Source organism: Varanus komodoensis, unplaced genomic scaffold (genome assembly GCF_004798865.1).
Source record: "Varanus komodoensis strain SLA01 unplaced genomic scaffold, ASM479886v1 scaffold33, whole genome shotgun sequence".
Classification (NCBI taxonomy): domain Eukaryota; kingdom Metazoa; phylum Chordata; class Lepidosauria; order Squamata; family Varanidae; genus Varanus; species Varanus komodoensis.
In genome coordinates, this window is record NW_025335817.1 from 3735539 (window position 1) to 3758216 (window position 22678).

General features: G+C 39.8%; 1 protein-coding gene across 5 annotated transcripts in view; it reads right to left on the bottom strand.

Moving 5' to 3' along the window:
* Window positions 1-22678, bottom strand: part of TCF12 (transcription factor 12) — a 127357-nt gene that overhangs the window by 98943 nt on the left and 5736 nt on the right. For 3 of the 5 annotated variants that reach the window (XM_044439009.1, XM_044439008.1, XM_044439007.1), the window contains exon 3: window positions 275-348. The exons of 1 other annotated variant lie outside the window; for it this stretch is intronic. In XM_044439009.1, the coding sequence (XP_044294944.1) occupies window positions 275-348 (74 nt within the window). Of the gene's footprint in view, window positions 1-274; window positions 349-9737; window positions 9800-22678 lie in introns of all 5 variants that reach the window. One more of the 5 variants, XM_044439010.1, reaches the window with a different exon arrangement.

The following is a 22678-nucleotide window of genomic DNA, read 5'->3' on the forward strand; positions in this document are numbered from 1 at the left end:
AGATTCCAGAACTAACCAGGGAGTGGAATCTAAGTGGAAATGCAACGGAAGTTTTGTTCTGCTTTTACAGGTTCAAAGCTGCCTGGAAGCACCTCTCAAGGCACTCTGAGCTATAAGAAGCAGGTGCATTGTACAATTAAGTTTTCTTGTTGGGTGAAAGATTAAAGTGAGTCCTATTAATTACCATCAAACTGATCACAACAATGCTCAAAAAGTTTTCAATGGATATTTCTTTATCTGCCTTCACTCAACTGTAGCCAAATTATATTCTTACCCTTGTAGGTTCATATGATGGACTCGACTGACCACTTGTTCCCCAAGATACAGCACCTGTTCGTTCTTCCATACCTAACAGCAGAAAGCAAGCAAGCACAGGTTATATAATACGCTTCAAAAACTGAAAAGGATATAGGAATATGAATTCATGTTGGGCAGGTACATATGCACACACCCTCTTCCATCCAGCTCATCTGTCTTCTGAAAGTGAACAGAAATGTGCCCCGGGGAAGACACCCACTTGGGGAATCCTGGGCATTTGGTAATCAAGCAGTATGCCTTCTCTTAACAAGGTTGGAATACTAGCCATCCTGGTCAACAGACTTTTATAAACTGTCCCTTATTACCTCACCTGCATTTCTTGCTGCAATAGTTCCTAAAATCCATTTATGTTTGTGGCTTCCTATAGCAATCATCTTGTATCTGAAATATCCTTTGCATGACAAAGCTATTTACTTGCCTGCTGCCTCATGTTTTACTGGTGGTTTCCAATTTTTGCTTCCAGACAATACTAAACTGATTGTCTTTTTCTAGTCAAACTGGAGAATTTTTGTGCTCTCCTTGACACCCCCCCCCTTAAATAGCTCTTTTATGGAATGTTATCAGTCTAATTGAACTTAGATACTTTCATCTGTTTTATGTCCTTTTTTCACACTGCCGAACCACACAGAACTTGGTTAATATGAACATACTAGATTCACAGAGGCTCCAACCTTTCCCAAAGAATTCCTAACATTATGGCAGTCTCTCTCCACATGCCCTCCAACATTTTTACTATCAAGTTCCTTCACCTGATTATTTACAATCAAGTTTGAATCCTCTCTCTCTCCTACCACTGTGGTGGTTCTCCCACACGAGTATGTATCACCTTACATTCAACAGAACATCTGCCAGATGATGAAGGACCATGCCTTGGTGGCTGAGCAGATGCTGCACACAGAAGGCCCCAGGTTAAATATGCAGCACCTCCAGTTAGGCTTAAAGAGACTCCTCCCAAAATCCCAGAGAGCCACTGCTGCAAATCAGTATTGACAGTACTGGACTGGATGGACTGAACCTCTCCCTTAGGATAGGGCAGCTTCCGATGTTCTTGCCCACTCATGCAGTTTGGGAAAAGTCTCCCCATGCACAATCACAGCCCCCACCCCAAAAATGCGCAGACGACACAGTGCTGCTGAGCCCCCCATCATCTGTGCTCCTTACTCCCTTCCACAGAGATCCTCATTCACTTCTGTGCGCATGCACTCAGTCCTGATCCAGCATCACTCTCAAGGTTGAAAATACTGTGCAACCCTCTTCTGTCCCAAGAGAATTGGGAATTTAACTGTCCCAAATCATTTGCAGTCCACAGCAAGCGTTACCACTTTAGTTATTCCTCGTCTCCAGATCATTCACGAACTAAATATGTAAACACACACACACACACACACCAGATGCACACATAACAGTCATTTACAGCCAACCAGTGACCCTGTTAGAATTGGGCATTTGTTTTTTCCCTCCACCCCCACTTCTTCAGGAATACTATGATCCTCTTATCTAATAGCTACTAAATTTTCTTGAGAGACTTTAGTAAGAGAATCAGTCAAAGCTTATGGTACTGAAATAGTTTTTAGCTTATTTTCCCTATGACATTCTATCTATTTGATGTACTCCCAGTTTCCTCCCCTCTTGAAAAGATAATATAAACAGCTAGCATAATAAGGATTATCTAAGATGACAGCATCGCCCAGCTATTTCAATGTTCTTTTGTACTCAGGTGTTTTTCTTTTTCTGTAGTCCCAGATACTGTTGCATTTTCTCCAAATATTATATCACAGTGAAATAGGACAGGAGCATTTCTAGGCAAAAATGGTATTACTTCCACACAGAATGGGAAATCAATTCACATATTATTAACCTAGTAATCAAATTACTCATCAATTGTAATCAAGAAAGTTGGATTAGAGAACAGCCTACTTAGCCAAAGATCTTCCCTCGAGCAAGCCCAGAAGTAGGGCCCAAAAGTAATGGCCATCTACTTGTCCCTAGCATCAGGTTCTCTCAAAAACAATGCTGCTTCAGAAAATTTAACAGTGGTAACAGACTTATTGTCCCCAAATTTGTCTAATGCTTTTTAAAGCCACAAGACAGTGATGATTTCCAAGCTTTAATTATGTATTCTGCAAATCTTAATTAACATTTATTATGCAGTGCATACAGTACTCCTCCTTCCTGAAGCTATTGCCAAACCCATTTCACTGGATGACACCAAGGGAGGAATAAACCTATGTCCACACTCTATTTTGTGAACTTGACCTGGGAAGGAAATTCTGTTCATTTCTTTTGCCTCTAAACTGAGTAACCAAGCACTACGGCCTCTCCTTAAAGCAGAAAGAAAAAAGCCTTCAACTGACATCATTTTAGATGCCAATTCCTTTATTTCACATTTATGTCACTATTTACTGTATCCATTTGTGTAATATTCTCTCCAAGATGGACAAGTATAACAGCACATAGTATTCCAAATGTACTGCTTCCTATATACACCTGATAATCTAAGTCTGTTCCTACACTGGCTTCATTGCTACCACAATATGCATGATTGTTATTTCCCACAAACCCAGCAGGATCCTAAGATCTATTTATTTAATCGTCATACCCAGTTCATATACCAGAGCAATAGGGATATCAGGCAGTATAGAAAGCTGTTGTTGTATCAAGTCATCTCCATCTCACAGTGACCCTATGAGCGAAAGCCTTCTAAAAGGGCTTGCCCTTGGCAGCCCTGCTCAGCTCTTGTAGACTCAAGGCTGCAGCTTCCTTTATGAAATTAACCCATCTCATATTTGGGCTGCCTCCTCTTCATCTGTCTTCAACTTTCTCTCGTACAATTGTCTTCTCCAGTGAATCTTGCCTTCTCACAATGTGCCTGAAGTACAACAGCTTCAGTTTGGCCATTCTTGTTTCCAGGGCAAGTTCTAGCTTGATTTGATGCAGGACCCACTGCTTTGACTTTCTGTCAGTGCAAGGTTTCACAAAGCTCTCCACCAGCACCATGTTTTGAATGCACCCATTTTCTTACTATCGGCTTTCTTCACTCTTAGTCTTTCATATCCAAACATAATGATTGAGAATGCAATGCTGTGCATGATCTTGGCATTGGTCGCCTGTGAAATGTCCTCACATTGGATGATCTTTCCTAGTTCTTTCTTTGCTGCCCTTCCAAGTCTTGGTCGTCTAATTTTTGGCTGCAGTCTCCCTGTGAATTGATGAAGGAGCCAAAGCATGCAAAATCTTTCATGATTTCAACTTCTTTCTTTTGCAACGTGAAGTTTCTTTACTTTCTAAATTCTTAGAAGGTATCTGGATATAGATGAAGTGCTTAATAGACAACTTCTGCTACATTTTCCGAAAAACCTTTGATAGAAGATAAGAATTAATGGAGAAGCAAGGGTTAATTCTGTATCTGCAGCTTGAAATATTGGTACCCTATCTACTCAGGATGTTTTACACCTTCCAGATGCTTTTAGAGCACCTTCACTTCACCTTCTAACATAGCAGGTTCTTCATCATAGGATTTCTCTTCAAAAGAGTCTCTCACACAATTCACTATATTTATTTAAATTAACTCTTATTTGCTGACATGAAGACTAATGGACTAGTCTAGAAACCTCCTTTCAGATTTCTTCTCCATCTGCTTGAGACATTACTTTCTGAATAATTTAGCAATAATTTAGTGTATGTCAATGTTTCACTTTCCACCTGGCTCCAAATCATATGTGTGTGTTGAGTGGTACCATCCCCAGTATAAATCCCAATCCATCCAATCAATTCAAGTGGTGAGAACCCATATTCAGGCTGGACATCAGGAAAACCTTCCTCACTGTCAGAGCAATACTACAGTGGAACCAGCTACCTAGAGAGCTGGCGGGCTCTCCGACATCAAAGACATTCAAAAAGGAACTGGACAGTCATCTGAGTGAAATGGTATAAACTGGTGTCCTGCAACAGCAGGGGGTTGGACCTGATGGCCTTCATGGTGCCTTCCAACTCTGTTCTTCCATGATTCTATGATCTTGTTTTTCCATTAATTCCTCTTCTACCAAAAGTGTTTCAGAAAGCTTAGCAGAAGATATCCACCAACCACCTTAGCTATATCTTGACACCTTCCAAGAGTGTGGAAAGCAAAGAAATGTCATTTAACAAATCCATGTTGATTTTTCCTCAATAGTCTGGATGTTCTAGGTGTTTTACTATACCAGCTTTGATAAAACTGTCAACCAATTTATCTAGAACAAAAGTTAGGCAGTCAAGTTATTTGCTAAATCCATGCCTATCACCTTTGAAAACAAAAAATTTCTTGATTTCCAATCCTCAACAAAGGACACCGACATTGCAATGAACTGCAATTACCTTCATTTTCTCTCTAAACTTGCCTAGTTGTAAATAACTTTGCTCTTGAGATAGCAGCCCAGAAAAAAGGACAGAAAATCCACGCTAAAGCTCATATAAGGCCAGTCTTAAAAGGAGTAAGACAGATGAAAACAAATGCAATGTTAAGGACAAGATTTTGCAATCCTTATTATACCAACTACTCAGAAGTTAGCATAAAGAAATCCATCACAATGCTAAAGGGCAATTATTAAGCAATGCAATAAACTTACAAAACTCCTTGTATACCCACCCCCACCCCTGGTGCAACTGCAAATTATCAGAACAGTATGAGGGTGTGATTCCTCAACACACTTTGCAGAGCTGAAAACCTCTATAACTTTACTGCATTTCACAGCTGACAGTGATGTAGTAATTTGATTGTACTTGATCCAGGAGCTGAGGAAGTGTGGTGGCTGGCACTGACAAAGACAGAAGTAATCCTTTGGCATATCTGACTCCTTTCTTCCTTAGACAAGGGCAGAAATAATGATGTGAACACTATGACGAACACAAAACATAATGAGCTTTCATTGCCCAACACACAGAAAGAAGAAAACTATTGAGGCTCTAGTAAAATCTCAGCAGACTATGCATAGGGGTTTGCATTATTATGGGAACATATAGATATGTTATAGACATCACAAGAGTGGGTAGCTTGCCAAAACGGAGCCATCAAGAAGAAAGCACTTAAGGTTGGGTTGAGCCTTGTCAGGGATATGCAGCCTGCCAACTGGGGCTTCTGTAAGATAAAAGAGGCACCATGAAGGGAAACATGTCATGTTCTACCTTTATGATGAGATAAAAAGCTACTGTAGCTGCTTCTAACAGTCAAAAGTGCTTTCTGTTTGGTTGCTTCCTTGTCCATTCCTCATGTAAAGGAAAGACTGCTTAAAACCAGGAAGCTGGGAGTGTGGTAGGGGAAAGGAGATGCCAACACTGCATGTGGCTTTCCTTGTGGGTGCTGACACTTGCATCAAGAGACATCTATTGCTCTTGCCCACATTTTAAATGTGTGTGTGACTAATGTAAAGCGAGCACATGTGCTGCAAGTGGAAGGAGGAAGCCAGCTGGTACGCATAAATGATGGTGGCTTCTAGCTGTTACATTACTTGTGTGTAGAAGCAGGAAGGAAAATTCCTACAGCTGTTATAGTGCATTTATTCAATGTTTCAATGGGATTCTGCCTTAGCAATTCATATGGGAAGGACTGTAGCTCAGTTAGTTGTACAATACTTCTTCACGTGCAGAAAGGCCTAGGTTGTCTCTGACATCCTCAGGCAAGGCACAGAAACCCTGGAGAGGTAATGTCAGCCAGTGTCGACAACACTGTCTGCATGAACCAATGGTCCAGCACAGTTAGGTTTGCATGTCATGACAAACCGTCCTGGCAGTAAGGCATGGTGGGTTGATGGTTCTGTGAATAACCCACAGTAAGTCTAACAAGCTGTTTGCTTCCTCCCTCTCCCCTGTCCTCCAGGTGGTACCAGAGCAGGACTAAATTACACTTTTGGACACTTTAAACTCCCTTGCCCCTAGACAGCTGCCTCTTACATTCCCTGTTCAGACAACTACAGCTTCTTCAAACTGCCTAAGCAGCACCTTGGAAGGACTATCTGTGGCTTGCAAACTTTTTGAAATGAAAATTACTGTCATAGTCAAAACCAAGCCTTTGTTAGAGACCTCACCATTAATTCATAGTTTAAAAAATTTCTAGGCCTCTCTTAACAGTGGAACCCTCTCACAGTGGTACACAATAGTGCACAAAAGCTACACAGACTGGATGCACTAAAAAGCAATAATTATTTCTGCAATAAAAATCCATAAAAACAGAGAGTACCAATATAAATCAATATATACAATCTACAAATAAAACTTTGCTGCTGAAGACCCTTCAGGAAAGCCAGATAGTCCCTTAATTGTTAATGTAAACTTTACATTTTCATGTACATTTCTTCTGAACAAGCCCACAACCCTGTGTATAATTATTTGCAAGGAAATTCCACTGAACACAGTAGGACTTGCTTCTGAAAGAATAAGCAAAGGATCCATATGTTGAAGTGAACAGTACGGCAACAGAGCATGCTAACAAGAGGTGACCAAAGAGTCGAAGCTGCTTTGAGAGAAGGTAAATTAATATGTCTTTGTAAACTATTTCACAGAGAACATCAAACCAAGGGGATTAACTTTTAGAATGAGGTTAACTCTGCAGGAACTTAATAGCCCCACACCTCTATGCAGAACACTCACAAGGCAGGCAGTAGTCATCAAGGTGCACAGTGCACTGGTTTGACAGAGTCTATGAAGCAGCCTTACAAAAAACAAGCCCCCAAACTCTTAAAATCCAAGCACTAAGGGAAAAACAGGCCAACATGGATGCAGTTAGATGAGAGTATTACTGCTAAATTATAGATATTCCATCAAGTCTAGAGCTTAAGTTACATTGGGAATGCAAGAACCTCTCTCCTGAGCATGCACCTGAACTCCTGGAAGTTGAAATGAGACAGGCTAAATGGCTTTCCAACAGTCACTGATCCTAACTGCAACTAGTCACAACTGCTCTCAGAGAAAAACCTGTTGTTCTTCTGCTCCCACTAGCTGCAGCCTAGAGCCTGCACAACATCAGTAGGGAAAAGAGATTGTGCAAACTAGGCTGCTGCAAAAAGGGCACATTTAATTTCAGGATTCATTAGAAAAAGAAATGAAAATAAAACTATCAGTTTCACAATTCCTTTATACAGATCTCTGGTATGACAACATTCGGAATGCTATGCACAATTCTGGTCAATATATGTCAAAATGGATACTGTAGAGCTGAACAAGATGAAGAAAGGGGCAGATTAAAACTGGTTGATGCAACTCCCCAGTGAGAAAAGTTTACAATTCTTGGGAATTTTAAGCTTAGAAAGAAAGAAAAAGGGTGTATAACCTGAGCATAAGGATATTACTGTGCTCATATTCTGCTTATATGCATGGGCATCCAGTTGATCACTACATTAACAGAATGCTGGCTAGTTAGGATTTTGGCCTGTTCCATCAAAGCATTCACTCGGTCTGAAACAGAGGTCCAAGAAGAATTGCAGAAGGAGAAAGTGAGCAGCCCTGTGCATACTGAAATCCAGATGTAAAACTGACACGCATTATAAAAAGAATACGTAGAGCAAATTATCAGCGCCACCAAAGACGTGTATAAACGCACAAACACTTTCCGAGAAATGGCAGTTAGATGGCAAGAGATGTAAAACTAGGCAGACCAAAAGTACCAGCTCAGCAAGGCAATAGCCAGCTTGGTATCTAGCACACTGCTAAGAGTTCCCAATCATTCACTGGAAGCAAGTAACTAAGTACATTCATCCCAGTTCAAAACACTGAACGAATTGTAACCCACCCAAGGAACCGCGTGGCTAATGGAGTGGGCTAGAAATAAAATAATAAATAAACACTGGATGAGTAGACAAAGAAGCTTCTAATGAAGTGGGTAGAGTCCATTAAAGCTGGTGCCAAAATAAACATGTTAGTCTTTAAGGTACAAAACACTGTAGATAGCTTCAACCCATCCATCTTCTTCTTAACACAGGACCTTCTTGCACAGGGCCCTAACTGGGCATGATCACCCCTTCTCTTTATCCAGCCAGGTCTCAGTAAGCTTCAGATTTGTAGCTTCAGGCAACCAAGTGAAAGATGGCAGTGGGGGATGACGACAATCATGACTGTCATCAGCTAAACGGAGTTCTCCGGTTCAGAAGCAGGAGATGCATGAATAGCAGCCCCTGGAAGTACACACAGCAGGAGGGCTGCTGCCTTCCTGCCCTACAGATGGGCTCTCCAGAAGCCCTTATCTGGCCACTACAAGAAACAGAAGCAAGAATATACAGACTTTCTTTGGTCTGCTCCAGCTAACTGGCAGCAGCGCAAACCTTCGGGCTAGCCAAACACATAACTTGTGGGTGGCATCAGTCCTTCACTTCACTGAGGATTGTGACAAGTGCAAAGAATTAGGGAATTGGATTACTTATCCTAGATTCTGCATGACCCTCATCCAGCTGGTGCCATTCAGATGTTTCTGACTACAACTCCCAACATTCCTGACCATTGCCATGCTGGCTGGTACTAAGAGGAGCTGAAGGCAAACACAATTGAAAGGCATCAGTTTGAGGAAAGCTGTACTATTTCAGAATGAAGCTGCCTTGCAGCTTACTATACGGAAATCCTTCATTTCATAGTACACATATACAATAGAACTTTTCTGTAGGCTAAAGCATAAAGAAGTGATAGCCAACTTAAAACAGAGTAAAAATATTTAAGCTGTCTTTTCTGAATTTGTAAAACTGCAAAATTAAAAGCACAACCAGTCCTAGCACAAAAGTCCCTATGTTTACCTGACATTTTAAGATACATTACCTGTATCTTAATGAAAGCTAAAGAAAACAAACATATATTCCAAAAGAGAAACTTTCTGCTTATATACCAATAAATCCTTAGAAACCAAAATATAAAGAGGTCTCATGGAAGGAGCAACTGTTTTGTAGGATGAAACTGTACACACACCACTGACATGATTTTCTAGACAGCCAGCCTGATTAACAAAAGCATTTAACAGCAGAGTAATAAATGTCTACATTATCTACATTCCCTTTAAAGTAGAAGCATGAAATGAAGATTCCATTTTGACCAGGATTCAAAGAGCTACATTTACATTCATGTCAAGGGCTTTATTAGCCCATTAGATTTTTTTTTCTTTGTTTGAAAAGCTGAGATTATGTACAAACTGCACTTGAAACTCCCTCCTGTTTCAAAACCAATTTGCCACTTTTTAGGGGTGGGGGCAGTTTCAAAAAACTAATTCCATGGTTTGTATGTATTTTATTATGGCCTTTGATAGTAGTTGACTCCTGACACTAGTGAAATACATATGTTAAAGTATGCCATAGCACCTAATCTCAAACATGACTTTCCATGTTCTTCTGTCATGGAAGTCTGCTTAGAGGCCATGCTACATCTTCTGGTTCCATTGCCTCTATGTTGGGGGGTAGGGAGAGTTAGCTTACTTGCTTATTCTGTTTCATGGAGTTCTTCTATATCATCCAAGACGGTTGGGTGCAGTTGTTCCCTGCAAGCAGATGGAGACAGCAACAAATAGGTTTTTTAAATGGCATCATCCCCTTATGTAAGGGGAATTTACAGGCTCAAAATCCTACGTCTTCCAAGAAATGATAAGAAATTTGAGTATACCACATATATTATTTATTTGTAAGTGCTTAAACCTCACATGCTATCAAGGTAGTTAATACAGATACAGGATGTCCAAGCCACATGAGAGTTAAGCTTCACTATGATACAGTTAAAAATTCAACCTATACTTGGTGGTCTACCAATTGCTAGTCATGTGCATTAAAATATGAAAGGGGGGGATCTTTTTCACTTGTGTAATATTCATTCCCTTCCAGTTATAGTGTTTTACTCAAACATCCAGAGGTAGTATAATTCTGCCATTATACTCACCTCCATGTCTAACATCTCATAGAATTTACAAGAAGCTGGGCCGTTTTGTTACTGTTAGTTTCTATAAAAATGCTTCCTTAGTAAAAATGTGGGTTTCGACTAGTACATAATGACAGAACCTGACCCTGCTAAGCTCCATGGTCAGAGGACTCATCTACTGTATGTTTCAGTGTATCAGTGGGCTATTTATTGCATTGTTTCACTTTGCAAGCATCTTTTAGAGCCACCCTCCAACAATGCCATTGCATGTTGTCTTACTGAGGGCAAAGACAGGAAGAAAAGAACCTGCTGGGCAGTCACTGAAGTTTGGCTAAGCCACTAGAAAGAAGTAAGGCATAAATCCTCTTCCCTCTTTTTTGAGTCCTGGGATGGAGAAAAAGCAGTTTGTTGGGAAAGCCATCAGCTGGGACCTGTTTCAACAAGGCAACCCACTGCTGGACCGTGGGCTGGTATTCAGGGTAAACTGTACTGCAGGTCAATTATAATTCATTCTCTATCAGTTGCAGCCCCTTCCAGCCCAAAATAACAATGTATTGCTTTTGCTTTGGAATTTGCATTAATAGGGTTATTTCTAAAATGTTTCACGCCAAATAATTGCAGCTACTTTTTTTCTTTTTCCTTCCCCCCCTCTTTTTTTGGAGGGGGGATTGGCAGGAGAAAAGGCCTCTTGGAAGAAGACAAACAAGTGCCCAAGACCAGCTAATTACATTTCTGGATTCCTCTTCAAAGATTAACTGTGTCTCTAAAAATGGTTTAACTCCAGATAAGTAGCACACTCTGTACTTTCTATATCTATCACTGAATTCATACAAAAATATACCCATGGTATATTTAACCTATGAACTGTTATTGGCTGTTGTGATGTGTGAACCAGATCTGCTAATAAACCATGTTTTAATAACCATGAACCATTTAGCAAGTGAACCCAGCATTTGCTTTTGGGTTGTAAACTCTGGCTTGCCACTATCTGTGAACCCAAATGTGGGTTGTTTGTTCAAACTAGAAAGGAGACAGGCAATACTGGCAAAGGCTCTACATGCCATGACATTTGTGCTACAGGCAGAGGAGGAAAGGAAACATCCTAGGAACTGAGAAAACAAACTGCTGGTTTGATCGTCCACAAGAGAAAACTATGAGTTAGATATGTGCAAACTGTAATGCCTCTTCTGCCAGCCTCCTTTCTCAATACTCCATTCCATTCTCCCTCCAGTCTGGTCATCTGCTTCTCTCCATGCATTCTACCAGCCAGCTTTCTGTGGCCAGTGACCATGAGCTGTCCCCATTACACAGTTGTCAGAGATGCCCCAATCCCTTTGGGCCTTTTTCCTCTGGAGATATTCTGAATTGCTGTCATCTGCTTCATCTCTTGTACATGAATAGTGCTGTTTTGGTGACAGGATCCATGATACTGGGTATCAGTCAAAGAGATTGTCCTGTCCTTTCTCTAGGCCAGGAGAGGTGAAATCCCTTGATGGAAGCTTGGATTAATGTTCAGTAAAGTATTTCCTCACCTCTGGCAAAACTTGACAGTCAGACCTGGTTCACACTTATCCATGGGCTGCGTTAACCATGAACTGTTGGAGCTGAGTGCATACAAGCTGCTTTCCATGTTCCTTCTGTATCTATTTTGCTAAACAACCCATCAACTTTCCATTCCAAAGTTGTCATGATATCAAAATCCAGCATAAAAGTCCATGGTTAGTTGGGTTAAAACTCTGTGTTATCTCTCAGCAAAATGCAGAATGCTGGATTCATACTTCGCAACTAACAAAGTTGTATCTGTTTAACAAAGAAGATGCAAAACAGAAATAGCAAATGCACAGGAAGCACAAGCTCATTCACTCCCACAGAGGCTTGCCAATTCATGGGTTGTTTAACCCCTAATTACATTCTTGGTTGGGAGTTATCTCAAAGATTGCCTGTTCCATGCCCTGTCAAGTTCCCTAGGTATCATTTGCTAAATAAGAGTGCCTTGCCTCTTTTTTTAAATCATGGAACTGGTCACAAATAGCACTGGGCAGTTAAGAGGACCTGTCAACGATGCTCAACACAGTTTAGGGTCTTTTGACTCTGAATCACCACTGATTTGGTTGACCCTAGAGATACACAGGCAATGTGGGCCCAAGGTCAGGGACTTTTAGGAATCCCAGACTGACTCAAAATGAGCAGGGACCACTTCTGCACCAGTGGGCTTTTGATGTTTTTCAATCCAGTGACACTCCAACAGCCTACAAACTATCTGTAACATCCCAGCCTAACGGCATTCAGCTAACACACGGATAACAGAGTAAAGTCATTTTTTAGCCACCGTTATTTATACCTTGCAACATAAATAGGCCTTATGATTTATTTGGTCATATTCAACATGTTTTTCTGCCACATATAATGCAGTAGTTAAATCTAAACGCCTCAATGACCCATGACCTGGAGCTTAAGAGCACATTCCTATAATTCCTATGATAAATCCAATGACCTACACAGCAAGTAACCTTTAAAGTGATAAAATATCTACCTCTAGCCTTACCAACTCCTTCTCTGGCCACCTTGGTACCAGTCTTGCATATTTAGTTATTGCCACAGTACAGTTAGATGACATTAAAATATTCTATTAAGCTGTACAGGAAATCGGTCAGGGTTCAGAATAGTAACTTGGAATCAGATCCAGATTTACAGTAGACCAACAGAAACTAATGAATGTTAGCCATTACTAAAGGTCCCATTGCTTTCAATGTGTCTACTCTGAGAATGACTAAACAGGAATCCAAATCCTGTATCTATGGTAAGAAGATTTCAGAAAAATATTTGAGCATATGCTATATCACATCCAGAAACACATAATTTAAAAACTCCTGGACTTGCCTGCCTGGAATAAAATGTGTGAACCAAGTCTTCAAAATGGCACCAGGTAGAGAATATCGAGATACAGAAATTAAGACTGCAATCTTATACATACTTACCTGGGTGTAAGTCCCATGAACTTAATGTATATAGTGTATAGAATCACATGTAGAAAATGTGTAAGATTTCACTAAACAATTCTTTTCCATATCAGTTCAGTAATATGTTACCATCATGTCTCATTGGGCATTAAGTAACAACAGGAACCCTAATCCCTAAAATAAGTCATTATTCCTTTAATATTTTTAGCCATTCTCACTGACCCACTGCAGAATGAATGCAGCATTACTAAAATCAAGCCAAGATTTGTCACCAGTCAATGTACGTATGTGCTTACTGATTTCCCTTCTGAGAGCCTTCACTTCAAAAGAGAACCTGGAGGGAAATGCAGTTTATTCCTGAGATTATAAGCCTACTGGCTTGACATCTATTTCTGGACTCTCCAATAATACTTCCATGAGTTAAAGCTTGACTGTTTCTTTCACTTGAAGGTTTTTTTTTTACTCTGTCAGCAACTAACAACATGACATGCTGCAATACTGAAATGGAAACTCCTTAATCAACATTTCATTCCAGGAAAGAGATCATACATATCAGCGTGAAAACTGCCCAAATACAGCCATAAGCTACACCTATATAAGCTAAGGATACATATTTTGTTGAAGCAGCAATATATCATGTTTCACAACAAACTCATAGTTGTTTGTGATTAATCAACACCAGGCGGGAAAAAACACTGAACAAGAAGATACTTTCTACAGTGTAGGTGATCGCACAGTTGCAAGGAACAACCTGCCAAGGAAGCCCTTTGTTTCAACTGAAGTAAAGGATGGGAAATAATTAATGGGATTTTTACAACTGTTACTCATTTATTTTTACTTTCAAACATTACTCTTGCACAACATTTCTATGAAGTCTGCCTGGAAAATGGAAGGACTGTACTTGAGTAAAATCCATCTGATATGTTTTGTATAGAATGCCAGAACATTAACAAAATGTACAAGGTAAATTACAATAACAAAAACTACTCAAGAGATGATGACCATTATTATTATGTCTTTCTTCTCACTACAAACCATAGGCAAAAGCAATACAATAAAGAAATCAATAATTAATAAAATATAGGTAAGGAAATAATATAAAGCAAAACAATTCAGGGCAAAATAAAAACAAGTGTTTAAGTGTTAATCTTTAAAGCTGCAAAATCTCACTCCACTCACAGTTTGGGATGAACAACACAAAGGCAGCCTACAACAACTGAGCCCTAAGGCATGTCCATGTGCCTGGGAAAATAAGTACGTCTTCACCTGGCACTGAGAAAATGACAGGGTCAGTGCCAGACAACCTTCCTTAGGGAAAGTGTTGCATAAACATGGGCCTATCATAGAAAGGGCCTGTTCTCAAACTGACACACGCTGAGCTTCTCCTGAAGGGCGTATACAGAGAAGGGCCTCTCAAAAAAACCTCAGGGAAAGGCGTTCTTGAGGTACTAGAAGTGCTTCCTATATTGAAAGCAGCACTCAGAACCTGGCCCTGTAAGAAACAGGCAAGCGGTGCTAGTGGAGCAAAATTCACTTTCCATGTCCCGATCGCCAAAACTCTCAGCAACCTAGCTGCTAAATACTGCACTAGCTGAATTTCCTGGACCATCTTCGAAAGCAGCCCAAGGACTACACGCTGCAGTAGTAAAAGTTAGAAATGCATCATGAGAAGGCAAGACTCCCTGAAGAAGATAATCATGCTTGGCAAAGTCAAACCCAGAAGAGGAAGATCAAATGCGAGATGGATTGATTCAATAAAGGAAACCACCACCCTGAATTTACAAGAGCTGGGCAGGGCTGCAATGAATAGGACAATTTGAAGGACTTTCATTCATAGGGTTATGGCAAGTTGGAGATTACTTGATAGCACATAACAACAACTGCTGCCTATCAGCTATCAGGGAAACCCCCCCCCCCATGTTACTTTATCACCACCTAGATTCATGTCAAACAAGCGAAGATCAGCAATAACTATATAACAGCATTATTCTATCCTGATGCTAACATCACGTTAAACCCATTCAAAGTCGTTCAAATGCCAGAGATAGCTGTAATAAAAGGGTGTGGGTAGAAGTGCCAGGCAGTGATCCTATGTGAGTTTGCCAAGGCATCTTAAGTATAAAAAGGATCCAAGGTCATTAACATCATTCTGATCCTTGGTCAAATTCCAAAGATGTTACATCCTATCTTCCTACATAAATTATTCCTAAAGCTGTTAATGCTCTTATTTAAACTAGAGCAGTCGTAAGAAAAAGATACTAGCAAAACAATAGTGAAAGAGTATATGTACAACTGCAATCATGACAAGCACCAATTTGACAGAAATGGTATTCTGAATTATAAAATGAAACTGAAAGGGAAATTAAAACTATACTGTCAGTATTTGACGCATAACAGGAAAACTGCTCAGGCAAAAATGTGAGAGGGAAATGACAATCAAGGACAGCATTGCCAAAAGCTTTTGTGACTAGCATTTATTTAAAAGAAACTCTCAAGGTCAAGTCACAGCATGGAATCTTATTTTCCGAAACATGTAGGAAAGCAAGAATATCAAGAATAACAATTATACAAAAACTGTGAACTGGGAGCTGGAAGCAATAGGAAAAATGCAGTATTATAAAACCCAAAGCATGAATGCATAAGAATAATTTGGTCGATAATGAAATAATATTATTCTTCAGGATAGCTGAAACTAATTTACACAAGGGAAGTCGATTGGAATGTCACCAATAATCCCTATCACCTGAAGCATTTAAATATTTTCTCCAAATTATTTCCTAAATTACACTAAAAAAATTCTATACATTTGTTTTAAAAAACACCTAAAATCTTGTTTATTTGACAAGAGACTGAAATTAATCATATATTTTACACCTTTATTAGAATTAATTTCATTTCTTTACCACCTCACAGTCAAACATCTCCATGTACAAGACACAAAAATAAATACAATAAAATACCACAAAATAATAGAAACATTAAAATACAGCTGAAACATAAGGAGTGACCCTGTAAAAAAGAACACCTGTTATGGGTAATCAACCCCCTAAAGCCAAATAAATCTTTAAAAGATGACAAAGTCGGTGCCAGGCAGGCTGCAGTGGGGAGGCTGTTCCATAGATGGGAGCCCACTACCGAGAAAGCCCTCGCCCGTGTTGCCATCCATCATTTATTAGACTGCAAAAGAGAAATCTCTTTATGCTGAGGTACAATGGAAACAATATACATCAAGCAACTATTGATCCAAAAGAACTAATTATGTGAATTGTCACTCATTGCTATCACATGCAGACTGTGAATGGTTTTGAATACACTAAGAAGTGGAACTGAAAAAAATCTGAGTTGGATAACACAGCAGTTTTTAAACAGGCTAACATCCCTCTCCATCAAGTCAGAGGATGTACAGTAATACTGGCAATCAAGATTTTTACAACTTCTCTATTTAAGTCAGAGAAATTACATCACAAACAACTAAAAACCAGTATGAAAACTGAATCTTAATCATACCTGCTATGAACAGTTCTCTCAAAACTTAACACTTTTTACTTTGAGATACTTCGTTGTGTTTACAAAAGTCAGTATTAGCATAACTGAAGCAAAGCTATCCTACAAAATTTAGCTTCCTTAGATCCATCTTTCTTCAGAATATTAGTTTTCATTAATTGTGTTCATTAAACAATTAATCTAACACTTAGCTATAGACTCTTCCCAACAACAGGCTCCATAGGCACAGAACTCATATGTGTGATGCACAGAGACCACAAAAAAGAACTGCACTGTTATTGTTATAAAAATGTGTTTGTGTGTGTTTTCTTGTTACAAAAAGTAACAAGAGTACACACTCAAAATCTGACTTAAAAATAGGGCTAAGCAATTTTCTTCAAATGCACTTTCAACAATATCATTCAACCATTTTATGATAATTCAAAGACACATCTCCAATCACTCAGTTCAACTGCATGAAAAGTCTTTGGTTTAACCTACTTTTTGGTCAGGCTTGCCCCACCATGTCATTAAATGAACACATTCAGCCCTTTTCTCCACAGCCCTGAATCCAAGGAGCTTTAATCTCCTCTAACAAGCTGAGACACTTTTATTTACAGGGTTTTAGCCATCGATTTTTCTTTGTTTCATACATGGTAACAGCAACTCTAGGTCAGAATATGTCTGCTTGGAAGAAGAAATTTAGAGATTAAAAAGCAAACGATTAAGATTCAAACAGAGCGTGATCTGCAGAAAAGTGGCACAAGAATATCAAACTGAAGTACTCAACTGCAGGAATAAGGCATGAGCTGCAGAAGGAGAAGAGAAGGTGGTTCTAAGTAAAAGAAACTCAGCTGTCACATGCAGATATCTTCCATGGAAAATTATACTGAACGAAACTTCCCCAACCTGCTGCCACCCAAACATGTTTGAGTGCACCTGTCCTAAGTCCTAGCCACCATGGGCATTGGCTGCATTCCAGTACATCAGGAGGGCATATCAGTCAGGGGAAGGCTGTTAGACTTTGCACAAGACTTATGAGAAACTGGTACTAACATCCAGTTCTTTAATTTGTAAATACCACTGCGTGCTAATTAGCTTTTCATATCCTGAAACTTAAGAGACAACTGGCCTCACTGTCCTTTCTATTAAAATTGACAAGTGCTGGACTTAACCAATAAAATCCTCTCAATACAGACCTATTTCTTTGTGCAGTCAGAATACATGTGCCCAAAGCATTTTGATTATGGAATCCTTAGACAACTTGTTAGCTTAGCCATGATTATTAGATAATGGCCACAGGCAAGACAATGCTACATGTCTTCAACTGTCAATGTGAATTTCATCTATTAACTTCAAAAGATAACAATGGGCAAATTTGTTTTCCAGAGGAAATTGATTTGGGAATATTTTTCCCACCTGACAGGCACAGTGTGTTGTGCCTATTCTGTTGCAAAGATTCAGCTGCAAACACAACAACTTCATAACATATATGCATATAATATTGAGCAAACAATGCAATGCCTTTGGTGATACCTGAAAGCTCCAAACTGTGATTTCCTATTTCAGATATTTTAATACAATGGTGTTTTACTCCACAAGAAGGACACCAGAATTTCTATAATATGGTACCATACTAAGACTGCTTAGAAAAGGTCCCCAAGGATCATGTTCTGTGTCCTAAAGATAAAACAAGTTACTAAACCACTGGAAGGCCAGTTGTGCTACTGACACCTGTACAGTAATCCTGCTGGATGACGCTACACGTAAACTCGGAACATCAAAGCGCATCCTCAACCACCATCAGTCCTGCTGCAAGTTGGCATCAATGCAATCAGCCTGAAAAGTTTTCACCTGATCAACCAGATTTATTAAAATAGTGGAAGTGCTTCTTGAAACCAGTGAAGAGCTACAATACGTCAATAAAGCTAAACTTCTGTTAGAAGGAAGAGCTACTCCTTCTAAAACAGCAAACAGTTTATATAGAACAAAAGCAATTACAATGAAATATAAATAAAACTCGTGCTAATCCATTAAGATCAGAAAACAGTAAAACTCCTCTTGATGAACTCCTAGAACAGTTTTCCAAAAGTTCACAATAACATAGTCAAGCATCATTTGGGAATGAGCTGTACGAAACTGGAGTTGAAAGAGAAAAGCCCACCTCCTAGACCCTGCCAAACAGTTCCTCTCCAAGAAGACGTCTAGAGCTGGGTCCCTCTACCAACCTCAGTGGCAGAGAGCAGTGCAGGATGTGTTAGAGATAAGAAGGGGTATCACTGGATAGAACTCTTACTCTTAAATTCATACTTCATAGCTTCTCCCTGCAGGAATTCAGGATCTAAAGCCCTAAGGAAGACCTCAGCTTGCCACACACTATGGCCAAGCTCATACATCATGCTAAGCCACCCTGCAAATAAGCTACTTAGGTGGGTTTTCCAAGGAGCAACCCACAGTGTTCCCAACAGACAAAAGGGCTTGTTCTTCCCCTCCTTACCCCTTGTCCTCTAGCTAGTATTCCGGCATCTCTTGCAGCAAACCCCCCTCCCTACTCCCATCACTACCCAATTTCATTTGACACTTTTTTCAGAGCCTCAAAAATGTGTATTGAAGTTGTGCAATTTTCAGCCCTTGAAAAGTGCAATTCTGCAGTACAGTTTGTAATTTTTTAAATAATTATTGGTATTAGGCTTTTGCAAGCACACTCTTAATGGCTATCCCATATATGGCTTTTTCTGGTCAATTGCCTTGTCCATTTCAGCTGTCAAAGGAGTGTGGGGAAGGAAAGTAGAGCAGGTAACAGACCTCAAAACTGACAAAGGTCAACTATGTATATGCTAATTTGCCCACAGTTGTCAGAGTCTGATGTGTTGTCACTTGAAATTATCAAAAGAAAGGAGCAGGAAAAGAAGCATTACAGGGGAGGCCCAGTACATCACACTGAGCAATTCAATCCTCTCTCTTCTAAGCACCCATGAGACAGTTCTGAGTACCCTATACCTTGCCAAAACTTTCCCAAGTTTCCAAGGACTTCAAAAAGGGGTGATACTAACTCACCTCCCACCCCAGTTTTTGCAGCTCCTTTTCAGAGTTATTGTAGTTTCCTGATGGTTCCAAACACACATACCCATACCACAGCTGGGAAGTAAATGGAGGAGAAATGGGGGTGAAAAGTAAATGGAGGGGAATTTTGCATACCTGCAGTAATGGAACAATTAATGCAAGTGCAGAAATTTCCCCTCTACTTACTTCCCAGCCATTTAATCAGCACATATATCTCAGTCCAAAAACAATTGTGCAAATACCTCTGACAGTTACAATGAAAAACCCTTAAGAGGCCACCATAACCAGGAGGCAGGTATTATCCCTCACACATACTTTTGGTGTACCTTCTGTCGCCAGTTTTTGGAGAAAATCTGGAAAACTCTATTCCTTTTCTGGAGAAACTTCAATAGACATCTTTCTAAAAAACAGTTTCTGCTTAATGATTTCCATTGCAATAATGTTAAAATATGCTAGACTAAACCATAGATATCAATTAATATGTCAAAGAGCACAATATTTCCCTATTTTGCTTTTCCTTATATATTTCTTGGTCACAAATGTCACTCCTGAAGCAATGACCAGGTTTGCCCATCATAGAAGCAAACTATGGGCTATTTGACCCACAATTTGTAAGTACAGAGACCCCTTGCAAACCACTTCCTGCTTCTGTACACAACTTTTGATAGTCTCAATTGGAGCTTGTAAGCAAGACAAGCAAACCCCAAAGAATCCGTTCATTAAGGGACTAAACAAGCCAGTGTCTTGTTGGGATAACTGCTTGGTTGTTTAATCATTAAACAACCCACTGATCTAACTTCGTACATTACATTCACAATTTCCAACCAGATCAACTGGAGACTGTTTATCAAAACCCACTGCAGACAGTGCATATGTCAGCAGATGATGGGTTGCTTAATTCACAATTTGCTACTGTGACAGGCAAACTGACTTAACTAGTGTTAGCAATAAGTTTTTTCTCTCTCTCTCATAAAATAGCATGCCTCAGTTTTTAGCTTTAAACACATTCATTTGAAAGCCAAGGAGGTGTCCTGGTATTTTGGAATTGACACCACAGTTATTTGGTAACTATAATGAAGATCAAGTTTTTTTTTCTTGTTTTAAGGGATGAGATAATTGGTGATTTTATGTCTTGAATGAATGTTTTGTGCTTCTGCATTTAGAAAACAAAGCAGTATTTATAAACACAACATTTAAAAGCATAAAAGACATACTTTTTGGTGAAGATGTTAATGGAATACTAAAGAAATCAACAAAATGCTTTAATTTAATTTTATACTGTGGTATTCTGTATGTACTAGCTATACTTCTATGTGTACCCAACTCTCAGAACTTTGTTAGATTCTCATGTTAAAAGGATGAAAAATGAGTACTTTTGAACTGACAGGCCAAAGCAGTTCTTTAACCAAAAAGGTGAAAGTATGTGTCAGGTCATCATTTTGTTCTTCAAGAAACTATTTTGATTAGCATACACAGTTTTACTGCATCTGAGTAACATAGAAACTGAGTGAGTCAGAAGGGGTCTCCCAGGCCATCTAGACTGATCCTCAGCTCCAGTGAACTCCACTCATGACATGTACATGCCTATCCTTGAGCACCCTCACTGATAGGGCTTCAACCAAGCCCATTCCATACCTTAGGGAACCTAACTGTAAGAAAGTACTTCCTGGCATTCAAATTGAACCTTGGTAATTCTTCCATCATTTCTGAATTTGACTTTAATCACTGCTGTTTTCATATTTCATCTGTTTTTAAGGTAGTATGAGCAATCTTTCTTGGAGAAAATGATAATGGGTGGATTCAAATAACACTTGGAGCCCTTGAATGATTACAAACCACCTCCACAATGGCTTGGGACCATTTTTCCAGTTAACCAGACCTCACTTCTGCAATCTCCTCCATCCCACCCTCCCCTGCCTTATAACATTCCTAGCTGGCTGCAGTATTACTTCTCATATCCCACTCCCTTCTCTGAGACAAACACCACAGTTATCTATCCAATTGTCATTTTATGCTCTCCCCAATTTCTGAGAAAGCTCTGATTTCATTGCTACTGCACCCTGAAAACCTCAGAAGGGCACACTGCTATTCTGACTTCAATCCAGTAATTTACCTTTGCACCTGTGTATTTCAGTAAAAGTGCTCAATTCTGGACCTGCTCAACTGGACAGATAACAGTCCATCCTCTGGCAGAACACCACCAGGTTCGCAGTGGGAAAACGGTCTCAGTAAATGTGAATTCAGTTGTCCCATTATTCATGTTCCAGAAGCTATTTTCACTGAATGCAGAGGCATTTTTAAACATATCAAGTGACCTCAGCCCCAAGCAAATAACACACTACCTATTCAAGACATCAGCTTTTTTTTTATGCTTCTGTTAAGGGAACAACAAAGAAAATTAAAAATCGATTTACCTTCCTCCTTAAAGTGATAAAACTAATGGCACTCTACATTCCTTAGATCATAGGTCCTCAAACTACGGCCCGCGGGCCAGATCCGGCCTGCCATGCCCATTTATCCAGCCTGCCATAGAGGTTTCGGACTCGCCGCATGCATGCGCGCATGGCGAGGCACCGGCTTGCTTGCAAGATTATTTTGGACTCGCTTGAGAAAACCATCTCTAAACACACACACACCCATGCCTCACCGTGCGCACGCGTGTCCCCCCCACCCGCACCACTTGGCAGCCCACGCCCATCGCCCGCACCTTTCAACTGGCCCACTGTTCAAAACGTTTGAGGACTCCTGCCTTAGATGTATATGCACACTTAAAAAAGTTTTTCAGTCTAATGTCCCTACACTGCACTGTCGTTTTATTTCTCAAGCAAAAGTCATTCCCCATTCTGTTGGCATAATGCAATTTCATCCCACATGTTATCCAATCAAGCTGCATTTTTAGAAATGTCCATATGAAACTGTATTAACATGTAATTATTGAAGAAATTATGCACGTTGAAAGTTCTAACAGAATCCACAGAGTATAACTTTGATGAATATCCAGC